General features: G+C 44.4%; 2 protein-coding genes across 2 annotated transcripts in view; one reads left to right on the top strand and one right to left on the bottom strand.

The window, feature by feature from the left end:
* Window positions 1-17,058, top strand: part of LOC137349233 (zinc finger protein 850-like) — a 113,255-nt gene that overhangs the window by 42,376 nt on the left and 53,821 nt on the right. The gene's annotated exons all lie outside the window — the stretch shown is intronic.
* LOC137349215 (zinc finger protein 436-like) overlaps window positions 13,922-17,058 on the bottom strand; it is a 90,308-nt gene continuing 87,171 nt past the window's right edge. Inside the window, exon 6 of the mRNA XM_068014684.1 lies at window positions 13,922-17,053. Within this exon, the coding sequence (XP_067870785.1) occupies window positions 16,389-17,053 (665 nt within the window). The 3' untranslated portion in view covers window positions 13,922-16,388. The remainder of the gene's footprint in view (window positions 17,054-17,058) is intronic.

Below are 17,058 nucleotides of genomic sequence, written 5' to 3'. Positions count from 1 at the left end.
AACAGCGGAGGCCCTAGAGGAGTATAGAAAGTGTAGGGGGTACTTAAAAAAAGTAATTAGGAGAGCAAAGAGGGGACATGAAAAAACACTGGCGGGCAAGATCAAGGAAAATCCCAAGGCCTTTTATAAGTATATTAAGGGCAAGAAGATAACCAGCGAAAGAGTAGGGCCCATTAGGGACGAAAGTGGCAATCTGTGTGTGGAGCCAGAGGACATAAGTGAGGTTTTAAACGATTACTTTTCATCTGTGTTCACTATGGAGAAGGACGATGTAGGTGTAGAGATCAGGGAGGGGGATTGTGATATACTTGAACAAATTAGCATTGAAAGGGAGGAAGTATTAGCTGTTTTAGCGGGCTTAAAAGTGGATAAATCCCCAGGCCCAGATGAGATGTATCCCAGGCTGTTCTGCGAGGTAAGGGAGGAGATAGCAGGGGCTCTGACACAAAATTTCAAATCCTCTCTGGCCACAGGAGAGGTACCAGAGGACTGGAGGACAGCGAATGTGGTATCATTATTCAAGAAGGGTAGCTGGCACAAACCAGGTAATTACAGGCCGGTGAGTCTAAAATCAGTGGTGGGGAAACTACTGGAAAAAATTCTGAGGGACAGGATTAATCTCCACTTGGAGAGGCAGGAATTAATCAAGGATAGTCAGCATGGCTTTGTCAGGGGGAGATCGTGTCCAACCAACTTGATTGAATTTTTCAAGGAGGTGACTAGATGTATAGATGAGGGTAAAGCAGTTGATGTAGTCTACATGGACTTCAGTAAGGCTTTTGATAAGGTCCTGCATGGGAGATTGGTTAAGAAGATAAAAGTCCATGGGATCCAGGGCAATTTGGCAAATTGGATCCAAAATTGGCTTAGTGGCAGGAGGCAGAGGGTGATGGTTGAGGGTTGTTTTTGTGAGTGGAAGCCTGTGACCAGTGGCGTACCGCAGCGATCAGTGCTGGGACCCTTGCTGTTTGTCGTGTACATTAATGATTTAGACATGAATATAGGAGGTATGATCAGTAAGTTCACAGATGACACAAAAATTGGTGGTGTTGTAAATAGCGAGGATTACAGGATGATACAGATGGGCTGGTAAGATGGGCAGAGCAGTGGCAAATGGAATTTAATCCTGAGAAGTGTGAGGTGATGCATTTTGGGAGGACTAACATAGATCACTGAAGGTAGCAGCACAGGTAGATAAGGTGGTTAGGAAGGCATATGAGATACTTGCCTGTATTAGCCGAGGCATAGAATATAAGAGCTGAGAGGTTATGATGGAGCTGTATAAAATGCTAGTTAGGCCACAGCTGGAGTACTGTGTACAGTTCTGGGCACCACACTATAGGAAGGATGTGATTGCACTGGACAGGGTGCAGAGGAGATTCACCAGGATGTTGCCTGGCTGGAGCATTTCAGCTATGAAGAAAAACTGGATAGGCTAGGGTTGTTTTCCTTAGAGCAGAGAAGGCAGAGGGGGGACCTGATTGAGGTACACAAAATTATGAGGGGCACAGGATAGATAGGAAGAAACGTTTTCCCTGAGCAGAGGTGTCAATAACCAGGGGGCACAGATTTAAGGTAAGGGGCAGGAGGTTTAGAGGAAAAATGTTTTCACCCAGAGGGTGGTCGGAATCTGGAACACACTGTCTGAAGGGATGGTAGAGGCAGGAACCCTCACAACATTTAAGAAGTATTTAGATGAGCACTTGAAACGCCATAGCATACAAGGCTATGTGCCAAGTGTTGGAAAATGGGATTAGAATAGTTAGGTGCTTGATGGCCAGCTCAGACATGATGGGCCGAAGGGCCTGTTGCATAACTCTATGACACTCCACTTGCCTGGATGGATGCAGCTCCAGCAATACTCAGGAAGCTCAACACCATCCAGAAGAAAGCAGCCACCCATCCACCACATTCAACGTTCACTCCCTTCACCACTGACACACAGCTGTATGATCAACAAAATCCACTGCAGCAACTCACCAAGTCTCCATCACAGCACCTTCCAAACCCACCACCTCTACCACCTAGGTCAAGGGCAGCAGGTGCATGGGAACAGCACCACTTGCAAGTTCCCCTGCAAGCCACACACCACCCTGACTGGGAACTATATCGTCATTCCTTCACTGTTGCTGGGTCAAAATCCTGGAACTCCCTTCCTAACAGCACGGTAGGTGCACCTACCCCACATGGACTGCAGCAGTTCAAGAAGGCAGCTCACCACCACCTTCTCAAGGGCAATTGGGGATGGGCAAAAAATGCTGGCCTAGTCAGTGATGCCCATGTCCTGCAGATGTATAAAACCTCCTGCTGTGTCCTGCAGCTGGGCAGATCTCAGAAACCCTGGGGTCTGAGGTTTCAAAAATTACATCAGTGAGGAAGTACCCAGATGGGATGACGTCACCAAGCAATTGTCGCAACGTGAAGACATGGCGCTCACACACACACAGACTGCGCCTGCGCAACACAGTCCGGACAACGCTGAACCGTCTCTGGGAATAATACGCATGCGCGAGTATTCCTGCTAAACTTCACTCCGAGTAACGGCCACCCTGAAGCCCCGCCCACTCTCTGTGCCGTCATCAAGATGGCCGCACATCCGCCCGGTTCCCTGCTCAACCTGAACCTGTTCACGGGAAAAAAGCCCCGGAGCAGCAATGGCAGGACCTTCAGGTTCTTATTCGAGACTTGCGACCTACATCAGGTGTTTCTGAAGCCTCCGGCGGCCTCATCCCTCCCCTGCGCCCCGTCGACTCTCACCTGGCTGCAAATCGTCTCCAACACTCGCACAGCTCTTTTCAAAGTGACACGGCGCATGCTCCAGATACAGTCTAGTCCCGCGCCTGCGCACTGGACTCATACTGTGACGGCTCCAACAGTAAATACGCATTTTCCGGTTTCTCATATCCACCCTGCTTGTTACATCCTCCATGAACTCTAATAAATTTGTCAAACTTATAAAACCATGTTGACTCTGCTTGATTGTATCGTGATTTTTTTAAATGTCCTGCTACTACTTGCCTAGTAATAGATTATGGCATTTTCCCAACGACATGTACAGATAACTGCTTTCTCTCCTGCCACCTTCAGTGACTTATCGCATAAACACCCAGGTCCTCTGCTCCTGCACCCACTGCCCTTTAGTATTGTCTCCTTTGTTTTATATTTTCTCTCCGTGTTCTTCCTACCAAAATGTATCCTTTCATTTTGAATTGAATAACTTTCGGAGGAGTTCCCTAATAATCTAATTAATCAGATCATTCTCGTTGGGATTCCTTTCGATGTGATCCCAACGCTCTCGGCCCCCCAGGAAGTGGTCATTCTAATTCTGTGACTCTGAGCGGTTTTATTGGGACTGGGGTTTGACTGGAAATTCGCACTTTTAAAGTGTCATCATTCATTGTATATCAGGCTGCACCTACAAATCTGACTCTCACACTTCCACTGAAGTGGAGGGCTGATTTCACTGGTGAACTAGCAATTGTGATAGTAACAAAAGCCTGCGGGAGAAAAACTTCGTTTGAGTGTGGTGAGACCGCTGGAGGAATGGAGAGCTGGGTTTACCCGTAAAACAGCAAATTTTAAAGTCAAACTCGCCCAACGTGGGGCTCAAACCCAAGACCCTGAGATTAAATGGAGGTGGAGGGGTGACATGATAGAGGTTTACAAAGTTATGAGTGGCATAGACAGAGTGGATAGTCAGAAGCTTTTTCCCAGGGTGGAAGAGTCAGTTACTAGGTGACATAGGTTTAAGGTGCGAGGGGCAAAGTTTAGAGGGGATGTGCGAGGCAAGTTCTTTACACAGAGGGTGGTGAGTGCCTGGAACTTGCTGCCAGGGGAGGTGGTGGAAGCAGGTACGATAGTGACGTTTAAGAGGCATCTTGACAAATACATGAATAGGATGGGAATAGAAGGATACAGTCCCCGGAAGTGCATAAGGTTTTAGTTTCGGCAGGCATCAAGATCGGCGCAGGCTTGGAGGGCCGAATGGCCTGTTCCTGTGCTGTACTGTTCTTTGTTCCGAAGAAGGGTCACTGACCCGAAACGTTAACTCTGCTTCTCTTTCCACAGATGCTGCCAGACCTGCTGAGTGGTTCAAGCATTTCTTGTTTTTATTTCAGATTTCCAGCATCCGCAGTATTTTGCTTTTATATTACTGTACTGTTCTTTGTTCTTTGTAAAAGTTTCATGCTCTGTCGACTGAGCTAGTCAGGCTTGAAAACATGTTGCTCCCTATTGTATTTCACGTGTGATAACTGTTGGTTTCCACCTGGTGTCTCAGTTTGCTCTGGATTCCAGGGCGTAGAAGGAAATCGACTGACAAAAGCCTGAGGGTGCAATGCATTCCACTCAATCATCAATAACATCATTCCCATCTTCCACTTCTTAGCTGCACCTTCTTCCAAACATTGCAATCCATTTTAACTCAGGGCTGGTTCCTGGATTTAATATTTACCTACATTGTGCCCTCATCCTGAACTGAGATTCTCTTCTCACAAATTGAATTAAAAACCTGATGGACAAACAATGAAAAACAAATCCCTAGATAACATAAATCCCGTGGTGCTGACCGTTATCTTGCTTGCAGCTAAATGGAAATGAGAAACCTCTGTAGCGGTTGGAAGGTGGAGGATTTTATCCACACAACTGATGACTTGCTCGGCAAAGATGCGGTTAAAGTTAGAAATAACCAGGAGCATAGCCAGCCGGATTCAAAGCTGCGCAGGGAGACCCTAGTGGATTTCTAGTCCATCGCCTTAACCACTCGGTCATGAGTACACACTGGTTGTGTTACTCTATGTTGTTTATTCAAAATCATAAGTAACCATTGATTTGGGTGGTCTGGGCATTAAATATGAACCAAAATAGCAGCAGGCTTAGGCTGCTAGGTCTCTCGAATCTGCTCTGCCATTTAATAAGATCAAGGCTGATCTTCCACATCAACTACAATTTCCCATACAATCCCTAATGCGCCTGATTCCCTTACAGATATCTTGACACTTTGCCCTAGTTATAGACTCTCCAGCCATGGGAAACAGCATATGTGTCTCCTCATTTCCAGAAAGGAGGGTGATAGAAAGCAGGAAACTACAGGCCAGTTAGTCTAACATCTGTCATATTGAAAATGCTAGAATCTATTATTAAGGAGGTTGTAGCAGGGCACTTCGAAACTCTAATACAATCAGGCAGAGTCAGCATGGTTTTACAAAAGGGAAATCAGTTTTGACTAATTTATTAGAGTTCTTTGAGGATGTAACAAGCAAGGTGGATAAAGGCACAAAGTTCCCTCAGTGAATCCATGCTGATTAACCATGATTAGTCCTTGCTTTTATAAATGCCGATTTACACTGCCGAGCCAAATATTTTTCAATAATTTCCCATCACTGACTGGCCTGTGTTTTCTCAGTCTAACACTTCCTTCCTTTTTAAACAACAGGACAACATTAGCAGTCCTCCAGGACCACATCTGCAGCCAGAGGAGAATCAAAATGATGATCAGAGCCTTGCTTCTTTTAGTAAACTTGGCTACATTTCATCTGGGCCTGGTGGCTTATCCACTTTCAAGGATGCTAAACAACTTAATATTTCCTCCCTCACTATGTTTATCCCATTCAATATTTCACACACCTCCTCTTTAACTACAATGTTTACTTTGTCCCTCAGTTTTGTACAAGTAGATTCCTTAAGAACAACAGGTGCATTTTGGTTTCTAACTGGCCCTCTTATATGTGTTTACTCTTTTAATTTTCTCTGTAGTATTTTAGCATGAAGCTGCTCCAAGAAATGCTATACAAATGTAATCAGCATTATCCAGCAGTAGAACACTAACGGGGAGAGTTATTTCACAAAACAAGGAACAAAGGTTACATAGGCTATTCGGTGATTCGCTGTAAATCAGCATGAATGGAAGCTGAGCATTAGTTACAGCAGGGACTGGAATCTGAGGGTATAAATTGGTGAGATTAATTTCGGGTAATTTCTTCTATATTTGACATGCTAATAGCTTTGAACAGCAAGCCTATCAACTATTTCAAGTCTGTGTGACTATGGGTGCACATGTGCATAAATCATTGAAAATAGCAGGACAAGTTGAGAGAAAGGAAACAAAGAGCAAAAGAGAGAAAAAGAGACAAAGGCAGACAGAGAGAGGGAGAGAGACTGAGAGAGAGAGACCAACAGAGAGAGAGAGAGACAGAGACATATACAGAGAAATAGGGAATGACAGACAGTGGAGTAGACACTGATAGGAACAGATATATTTCACAATTCCATATCTTTGTTCATTGAGAGTGAACCTCAGCCTGCTCAGGCTTTCCTGGTTATTATAACCTCTCCGTTCCATCAGACTTGTGAGTGAAATTTTCTTTTCTTGTTCATTGGGAGAACTCTGACAGCAGTAGAAACAATTCCGAATGCCCGAGGGATTTCAGTCTGGTCTATTTTTATTTATTCATTCATTCTCTGGATGTGCCCATTGTCCTAACCACTGGATCACAACTACTCGGTCTCAGTCTGTTTGAATGTTGCTCAGTGACAATTTCAACCATCATCCACTTTGCAGCAGAGACACTGAATAGTCTGCACTGAAGAAAATACAGAAATAGGCCATCTGCTCTTTTCCTCCGAAATATTTTAAAATGAAACTACACAAATATACGAATACAGGCTGAGATGGTAAAAATGTGCTTACCCCCCCTCGGGGGATTGAAAGACACGGAGGTACATAGAGCAAAACACAAGGACACATATACTGAGAGTGACGGAAGGCTAAGGAGAGGTAGACTGAGAGAAAGAAAAGTAGTCGCCCACTTGGTTCATTCTTGTTCCATTTGTGACAGCAAGTTTCATGAATGCTTACAGCTAAATCGAAATGAGAAATCCCGTAGTCCCCGAGAATTTTCCTGCCACACAGTTGGCGACTCGCTTGAAACATCCAGCTAAATTTAGATATAATTAAGAACATAGTTAACAGGATTCGAATCTGTGTAGATCAACACCACTGGATTTCTAGTCCATCACCTTAACCACTTGGCCATAATTACACGCTACTAATATCCCATGATGTTTTTCATATAAAATCACAAATAACCGTTGATTTGGGTGGCTTGGGCACTTAATAAGTAGCAGCAGGATTAGGCCATAAAGTCCCTCGAGTCTGCTCTGCCATTTAATAAGATCATTGCTGATCCTTCACATCAACTACAATTTCCCACACAATCCCTAAAGCGCTTGATCCCCTTACAGACCAAAAATCACGGCATCTCCGCCTTCAACATAGTCATCGACTTGGGCATCCACAGCTCTCTGGGGGAGACAATGTCAAAGATGCACAAACCTCTGACTGAACAAATGTCTCCTCATCTCAGACTAAAATGATGTTCCTCTTACCCTAATAGTCTGCCCTAGTTCTCGACTCTCCGGCCACGGGAAACAACGTATCAGCATCTTATGTGTCTCCTCATTGCAGAGAAGGTGACAGAAAGCAGGAAACTGCAGACCAGTTAGTCTAACATCTGTCATAGTGAAAATGCTAGAATCTATTATTAAGGAGGTTGTCGCGGGGCACTTTGTTCCATTGCTTTATCCCCGCAGCCTTGCCTGCTGCACAGATAATGGTCAGCACCACGGGATTTATGTTATCTCGGGATTTGTTTTTCATTGTTTGTCCATCAGGTTTGCAATTCAATATGTGTTGGATATTAAAGAGAAACTCAATTCAGGATGAGGGCACAATGTAGGTAAATATTAAATCCAGGAAGAAATCCTCAGTAAAATGGATTGCAATGTTATTGATGATTGAGTGGAATGCATCACACCCTCAGGCTTTTGTCAGTCGTTTTCCTTCTACATCTTGGAATCCAGAGCAAACTGAGACACCAGGTGGAAACCAAACGTCCTCTCACATGATATAAGCTATAAAGCAACATACGTCCACGTGCTTAGCTCGCTCAGTTGGTCAAATCTGTAGTTATTAGCTGCATGGTCATGGGTTCGAGTCCCAGGTTGGGTGACTTCAAACTTTGCCCTTTTAAGGGTGAACTCAGTTCTCCATTCCTCCGGCATTCTCCCCGCACTGAAACTGAAACTTTCTCCCACAGTTTTTTGTTAATATCACAATTGCTAGTTCACCAGTGAAATCTGCCCGCCACTGGAAGTGCAGACTTATGCACAATGAATGATGAGTTCAACGAATTATAGAGTTAGATATAGTTCTTAGGGCTAATAGGATCAAGGGATATGGGGAGAAAGCGCGAACAGGTTACTGAGTTTGGATGATCAGCCAGGATTGTATTGGCTGGTGGAGCAGACTCAAAGGGCCGAATGGCCTACTCCTGTTCCTATGTTTCTTTTCTTTGTTTCTATGACACTTTAAAAGTGTGAATTTCCAGTCAAACCCCTGTCCCAACAAAACTGCTCAGAGTAACAGAATGAGAATGGCCACATCCTGGGCTCGGATAGCGGTGGGTCCACATCGAAAAGGATCCTGACAAGAAAGAACTGATTCATTAGATTCAGGGAGAAAAACTCAGAATCTCATCCTGAACCAGATTTACATCGAGATGAGCTATGAGGAATGATTGGATAAGGCTGGGTTTGTTTTCCTTGGAACAGAGGAGGCTAAGGGGAGATTTAATGGAGGTGTATAAAATTATGAGGCACCTGGATAGAGTGGGCAGTAAGGCCCTGTTTCCATGAGCAGAGAGACCAATAACCAAGCGGCATGAATTTAGAAAGAAAGAAAGCCTTACATTTATATAGCACCTTTCACCACCACCGGATTCCAAAGAGCTTCTGTCACTGCTGTTTCTCCAGCTCCCTCTCCTTCAGGAAGGGAAGTGGAGCTCCGAGAAGCTAATCTTGTTCAGCACATGTAATGCAAGAAGATACCGAACAGGCCAATGATAACAGTGAATGTTTTGATGGGATGAGCTGCTGTGAAGTGTTGGCACCATTTAAAATGTCATTCAGCAGGTCTGGATCCAAATCTGGTGATAGAAATGAAAAGAAAATGTCTCGCTGAATTTCCGCAGTGTCATGAGGTCAAAAGACCAAGACACAGGCAAGAAAGTGTATTTGTCTGTAATGGGTTGTAAGATGTCAGAATGACTGTGAAGGCAGCAGCAGTGATGTTGAGAAACATACAATTATAGAAAGGTACAGCACAGAAGGAGGCCACTCGGTCCAGCGTACTTCTTTAACAGAGCCATTGTGATTGGTTGATCAGGAGTGATATTTGGGCCAGGCAGAAAAAAATCTGTCCCATTGCCACCCACATTTTCCTTGCACCAGTATCCCTTTAGTCAGTATATCACTCTGTCTTGCAACTTATCACAGCCCTTTTCCTGTCGTCTTCCATTCACCAAGCTCTGCCTCGAATTGTTTTCAATTTGTTGCACCTCTGACCTCTGCAGAATATTCATTGACCTAAAAAGTAAACTCTGCTTTTCACCCCACATATACTGACAGAGAAGCTTGAGCATTTTCGCTGTTGATTCAGCAAGGATCTAATGTTGGTTTTTGGCAGTTCACACAGCAGCAGAAACATCATCTCACCTCACTGAACACCAGCATACTCACATTGGGGAGAGGCCGTTTACCTGCTCCGTGTGTGGGAAGGGATTCTCTCGCTCATTCATTCTGCTGAAACACCAGCGAGTTCACACGTGACTGCAGGGGTTGGATTCTGCTGTTATTGCTGCTGCTGATCACATCCAGGACTGAACCATGTTAATTCTGACGATTGAAGAAAGATCTGCACGTATACAGCACCTTCCACTAACTCAGGACATGTCAAAGCTCTTTATAGCCAATGAACTACGACTGAAGTGTAGTCACTGTTGTAATGTAGGAAACACAGCAGCCAATTTCACACAGCAAACTCCATGGAGATGGACTTTGAACCCACAACCTTCTGACTCAAAGGAGCCAGCAGGTGACTGGGGTCAATAGAAAGGCTGAGTAGCTTTGTGAAACTAGACTTCTGGTCTTTGCATTTTGGAGATGAACAATCAACTATTTAATTCGAGGACCAGATAAATTTAACCGACTTTCTGGAGAATAACAGACTGTAAGAAATGAACCATCATGTTGTGGCCTCAAGCAGCCTGTAAGAAGAGAACCCATCGGGGTGAGGCCTCAAGAGAAGCTGTAAGAGAAAGCACCCAGCAGGGTCCCCTCGAGCCTGCTCCACCATTCAACAAGATCACAGCTGATCTGATTGTAACCTCAACTCCACACTCCCGCCTACCTCCGATATCCTTTCAGGAACAGAACTTCAGCCTGAACACAGTCCTTCAGGATCACACTGAGAGGGACAAACGGCACTTTGGTCTTTCTCATCTCTCTTTTTACTGACAGCAAAGTCCCCGTGTGGGTTAATCCTGAGGCCTGTAAGAAATGTGTCCCAGCCGCTCTCTTCCATGGTTCAGAGCTCCTGGGCACGGAACAGAAGGCTCCTTTACAACTGTGTTTAGAATCAAGAAGAACAACAGTGAATGCTGGAAACATGCTGTCAAATCAGAGATTGGTGTAAAACTGGGATCTGTTCCTGACTGAAAGTGAAACAGCAGGTTTAAATTTCCTGTCTGAAAATGACTGTGATAATTATTTTATAGAAGTTTAACTCATTAAAATAGTCCCATTGAAAATAAATTGGTTTGATTCTGCTTGGTAGCCGCTGGTACAATTATACAACAGTCATTTAATCTCCAGAGAAAGAAGAATCTGCAGCGTGTTTCCAGCAATTCTCTATTGACGTGTTAGTGTTTGACAGCAGGATAGAGAATCCAGAACATCCACGGGGGTGCGATCCCGACAGTTACTCTGGGATCACTCATGCTGTGAAACTCCATGACTGACCCTGCTGAAGGTTGCAGACTCAGGAGGTTTTTAAAATTTCTTTTTTGGGACGGGAGCATTGCTGGCAAAGCCAGCATTTATTGCCCATCCCGAATTACCCTTGAGAAGGTGGTGGTGAGCCACCTTCTTGGAATGCTGCAGTCTGTTAGTAAGGGATTTCCAGGTTTTTGATCCAGCGATAGTGAGGGAACAGCGATATAGTTCCAAGTCAGGATAGTGGGTGGCTTGGAGGGGAACTTACAGGTGATGGTGTTCCCATACATCTGTTGCTCTTGTTCCTCCAGGTGGTAGAGGTCGTGGGTTCAGAGGGTGCTATGGGAGGAGGGTGGGTGTGTTGCTGCAGTGCATCTTGTATATGGTACACACCGCTGTCATTGTGCGCTGGTGGTGGAGGGAGTGAATGTTGCAGGTGGTGGATGGAATACTGAGCAAGCAGGCTGCTTTATTCTGGATGGTGTCGAACTTCGTGAGTGTTGTTGGAGCTGCATTCATCTAGGCAAGTGGAGAGTATTCCATCACACTTTTGACTTGTGCCTTGTCGATGGTGGACGGTCTTTGGGAAGTCAGGAGGTGAGTTACTCTCCACAGAATTCCCAGTCTCTGACCTGCTCTTGTCGCCACAGTATTTATATGACTGGTCCAGTTAATTTTCTGGTTAATGGTAACCCCCGGGTGTTGATGTTGGGGGATTCAGCGATGGTAATGCTGTTGAATGTCAAGGGAAGATGGTTAGATTCTCTTTTGTTGGAGATGGTCATTGCCTGGCACTTGTGTGGCACGAATGTTACTTCACAGTGGGACCTCCAGGAGTGGGCTTTAAGAAAACCGTGTTTAATTATTCTGACAGATACATGGCGAGGAACCAGGGGAATCCTTACTAAGGAACCGGCTGGGGTTTTAACCTGCCAGTGTAGGTCTAGGGGTGAATGATGTCTGACTTCCTGAACTGTCTTACATTGAACATCATTGGAACAAGATGGATTCTGTTTCCAGGGGAACAAATATCACCCACAATTGAGGGAGATAAAAGCAGCCATTAGAGAAGCTGAGAGATCTTTGGAAAAGAAGATGGTGCACAATTCATCAAACCCAATCAGCACATCCTTCCATTCCTTTCTCCAACATGTACTTATCTAGAAATAAAAACAAGAAATGCTGGAATCACTCAGCAGGTCTGGCAGCATCTGTGGAAAGAGAAGCAGAGTTAATGTTTCGGGTCAGTGACCCTTCTTCCACCTCATTCCCTACCCGTCCATAACCGGGGACTGAGTGTAATGTATCCAGGTTTTCTGATGATACAGTTAGGTGGGAATGTAAGCAGTAAGGAGGACACTAACAGAATGCAGAGGACATAGACAGGTTGGGTAAGTGGGCATGAACATGGCAGATGGAATACAATGTGCCAAGGAGGAAGTCATCCAATTTGATAGGAAAAAATAAAAATTAGTTTTTTTTTTAATGGCGGGAGACTGAGAAATTCAGAGGGACCTGGTGTACACGAATCACAGAAAGTTAACCTGCAGGTACAGCAAGCAATTAGGAAAGCAAATGGTATGTTAGCTTTTCTAATAAAGGGGTTGGGGTATAAGAGTAATGAAGTCTTACTACAATTATACAGGACATTGGTGAGGCTCCACCTGGAGTGCTGTGGGTAGTTCTGGTCTCCTTACCTACTTTACCATAGTTGCTTTTGAAGGAATACAATGAAGGTTCACTAGTCTGGGTCCTGGGACGAGGCGATATTGTTCGATTTATTCACAGAATGTGAGCGTTTCTGGAAAGGCCAGTATTTTGATTTTTAGATTTAGAGATACAGCACTGAAACAGGCCCTTCAGCCCACCGAGTCTGTGCCGACCATTAACCACCCATTTATACTAATCCTACACTAATCCCATATTCCTACCACATCCTCACCTGTCCCCTATATTCCCCTGCCACCTACCTACACTAGGGGCAATTTATAATGGCCAATTTACCTATCAACCTGCAAGTCTTTTGGCTGTGGGAGGAAACCAGAGCACCCGGAGGAAACCCACACAGACACAGGGAGAACTTGCAAACTCCACACAGGCAGTACCCAGAATTGAACCCGGGTCGCAGGAGCTGTGAGGCTGCCGTGCTAACCACTGCGCCATTCCTAATTGCCCTCGAGAAGGCGGTGGTGAGCCACCTTAAATATAACTGAAAGGCTTGCTCGGCCGTTTCATCGGGCAGTTCAGAGTCAACCACATTTCTGTGGGTCTAGAGTCACACATAGGCCAGATCGGGTAAGGACAGCAGATTCCCTTCCCCAAAGGAAATTAGTGAACCAGGTGGGTTTTTAGGACAATCCAATAGTTTCATGGTCACCATTACTGAGACTAGCTTTTTTAAACCCAGTTTTATTTAATTGATTGAGTTTAAATTCCGAAACTGCCATGGTGAGATTTGAATTCCTGTCTCTGCATCATTAGAGCGGGCCTCTGGATTACTAGTTTAGTAACATAACCACTCTGCTACAGCACCCCCACTATGATCCATCTCCTCCCCTGAGGAGAGATTGAGTAGACTAGGCCTATATTGCCTGGAGCTAAGAATGAGAGGTGATCTGACAGAAACATAATAAATTCTTAAGAGACTTGGCAGCGTAGATGCTGAGAAAATGTTTCCCCTGTCTGGGGAATCTAGAACACCGGGTCACGGTCTCAGGATAAGGGATCGGCCACTTAAGACTGACATAAGGAGAAATTTCTTCACTGAAAGGGTTGTGAATCTTTGGAATTGTCTACCCCAGGGAGCTGTGGATGCTCAGTCATTGAGTATATTTAAGACAGAGATTGATAGATTTTTGGGTACTGAGGGAATTAAGGGATATGGGGATAGTGCGGGAAGGTGGAGTTGAGGTAGAAGATCAGCCATGATCTTGGTGAATGGCAGAACAGGTTCAAAGGGCCAAATGGCCTCCTCCAGCTCCTATTTCTTATGTTCATTAAACCTCAGTCTGGTTCCTCTCAAGCTGCTGAGTGAGTGAATTAAATCTTTCTTGACAAGTCACCAAGATACCAGACTACAAGTCATGCCGGAAACATCATTTATTGGTTACAAATCACAACTTAGTTAAATCTGGGCACACAGACACTTTATAAACATGTATAAACACATATAAATGTAATCAGAGTTATCCAGCAGTTGAGCACTAATAGGGAGAGTATTTCACAAAAACAAGTAACAAATGCAAGAGTGAGAGTGGCCAAAGACCAAAAGGTCTGAAAATTAGTGGCCGAAGACAAAATAGTCTGATTTATTTGACAAGGAATCATATAATTACAGCACTGTTATTGAAGCAAACTGGTTGTAAAATGGCAATTTCGTACAATTTTACATATGTAATGAATAAAATTGCTCTGTACTCAGAATACAATTTCATGAGACTTACCTGACAGCTGATAATTGGTTTTACAGAGCTTCATGTTCTCAATGTCCTGCTTCTGCCCATTTATAGCTTGTTCATGTAAAAGGTGTTCTGTGAAAATGTGTCAACTTTAATGGAAAGCAATATATATATAAACATACCAGATGGCACGTTCTGGTACCTTGGTAAGTGATGTGCACAAATCAGTAGGTATATAAATTCATCAAAAGTAAACATTTATGAGACATTGACAATCCAGAAACTTGAACATAAGTGGGGTAATTGTTCTTATTTTGTGCTATGACATAATCACCTGAATGAAGCAGAAAGTAAAACCAGGTAGGGAGGATTGTATACCAGTTATACAGCCTGTCCAATTTACTGTCCATTAACTTAAATGGACAGGAATATCACATACATTGTGTTAGGAGCATGTGATACTCCCGACCCAAATTTCTTTTGGACTATTATTTACTTCCAAGCACAGAGAATGAAGATAACTTCATTAACTTTCGCAAATGTGCCTCTTGTTTTTAAATATCATGACTCATGGTAATTTTATAATTGAAAACGATTAGTCACATTATAAAGATTCTAAACTAAAATAATCTTGTTTGCAATGTAGATCTCATTATAATCTTAATGAAAACTAATTAAAAATGTGATTTTCCTCTTCAAAGGATCCAAATATTATGCAACGTAAACATTGTCCCAGATCTTGCTAGCGACACTGGAAAAGTAATGAGGCTAGTGTTGTACCTCCAGGAAGCAAATCCTACACTCCGGGTCCCACTACCTGGTGGGACGTCCTGCCCCATGTGCCCGAAGATCTGCGGATCGAGACTCGCCCTGAAGACCCAAGGCAGAAACTCACGACTTTGAGTAGACGTCATCCTCGAATCAAGTACAGCCGACAACAACCTCTACAGTAACAAGTTTGAGGTTCTGTTACATCATCCCCAAATCAGGCTCAAAAGTTTGGTAATGGCCCTGTGACAATGCAGCAGGTCCAATGGACAGCTGTATATCCCAACAGTGATGAACACTTCTGGCTCCTGTTCTACTGCATCAATTGGTGCAGTGACAGCTGCATTTAACAGCAAGGTGAGCTGAAAATCATAACTATTGTGTTGGCTTGGAGAAAGGCAGCACTCTGTATATACATATTCATACATGTACAGAGTATTGTGACATCAGCCTCAGAAACCCAGTGACCATTTATAGTGACTGCAGAGAGCTCACAGGATAATTGTACTGTAGCCAACGTACAGCACTTGTGGTGCAGGACAGCCTTTTCCAGATAATCTTAAGCAATGTCAAATCACACATTGAAGAAAGATGGCCAGAGTTATACTCCTTGTCTTGCATCACTATGGTGCAAAAGACAGCTTCACACTGACTCAAGGTTTACAGTGTGACTGGGGCAGTAGACAGTGAAAGTGGAGATGAACAATGAATGGAATTCAGCCATACACCTGAGCAAACAGATAAGTGGAAATTCCAGATCACTTCAGTTGCTGTAAAGCACAGGATATATTCAGTTTATACAGTTCATGCTCACTGCAGGATATTCACATGCAGTAACCAGTTTGTGCAGGGCTTTCAGAAATTAATTCAGACACACACTGCTGTGTAAATGGAAGCAAGTTTCAAATTCCTATTGACAAACCAATGTTTTTGCTGCAGACCAGCGACTTGCCAGCTACTGATTCTGCACCATTAATTTTAAACCATGTCAAATGAGCTGTGTCAGTTCTCAGGTGGTCTCTGCTAAGATATCCCATGAAGGCAAAAATAGACATTGGGAATTGGTCTGTGTTTACACACACCTCCTTTTTTGGCCATTTACAGAAGACTGACTGAAGTTGTGAAGGAGTATCCAGTTCCACACACTTGCTTTCTTGGTTCAAGTTCATTTCCACTGAGGTGGAAGACTTTCAAGACGAGTTAAAAACAGGTAAAAAGACCTCCAGAGTGTTTGGGGGTTGGACGGCTTGAAAAAAAAGATCGGAACTGACAGTTCCAATTTCTTTTTGAAAGACCGTCTTTTGGACAGGGTCGGAAAGGGAGAAGCCAATGATGGATTTCCGAAACCCCAATGTCGGAAATCCGTTATTTGGCGAAAATTTCTCATCCGAGTTACTTGTGAGCTCGCTGGTGTTTCAGCAAGGTGGATAACTGAGTGAATCCCTTCCCACACTCTGAGCAGGTGAACGGCCTCTCTCCAGTGTGAACTCGCTGGTGTGTCAGCAGGGTGGATGACTGAGTGAATCCCTTCCCACACTCTGAGCAGGTGAACGGCCTCTCCCCAGTGTGAACTCGCTGGTGTTTCAGCAGGTCGGATGAAGTAGTGAATCCCTTCCCACACTCTGAGCAGGTGAATGGTCTCTCCCCCGTGTGAACTCGCTGGTGTGTCAGCAGGTTAAATGACGTAGTGAATCCCTTCCCACATTCTGAGCAGGTGAATGGCCTCTCCCCAGTGTGAACTCGCTGGTGTCTTAGCAGGTGGGATGGAGTAGTGAATCCCTTCCCACACTCTGAGCAGGTAAATGGCCTCTCCCCTGTGTGAACCCGCTGGTGTGTCAGGAAGTTAGATGACTGAGTGAATCCCTTTCCACACTCTGAGCAGGTGAACGGCCTCTCCCCAGTGTGAACTTGCTGGTGTTTTAGCAGGTCGGATGAAGTAGTGAATTCCTCCCCACACTCTGAGCAGATGAACGGCCTCTCCCTACTGTGAACTCGCTGGTGTACAGTGAGTTCAGATGATTGCTTGAACCCAGTCCCGCAATGAGAGCACCTGAACGGTGTC

Source organism: Heterodontus francisci, chromosome 34 (genome assembly GCF_036365525.1).
Source record: "Heterodontus francisci isolate sHetFra1 chromosome 34, sHetFra1.hap1, whole genome shotgun sequence".
In the NCBI taxonomy this organism is placed as follows: domain Eukaryota; kingdom Metazoa; phylum Chordata; class Chondrichthyes; order Heterodontiformes; family Heterodontidae; genus Heterodontus; species Heterodontus francisci.
The sequence above is the reverse complement of the archived record's forward strand: the minus strand, read 5'-3'. Positions and strand labels throughout refer to the sequence as shown.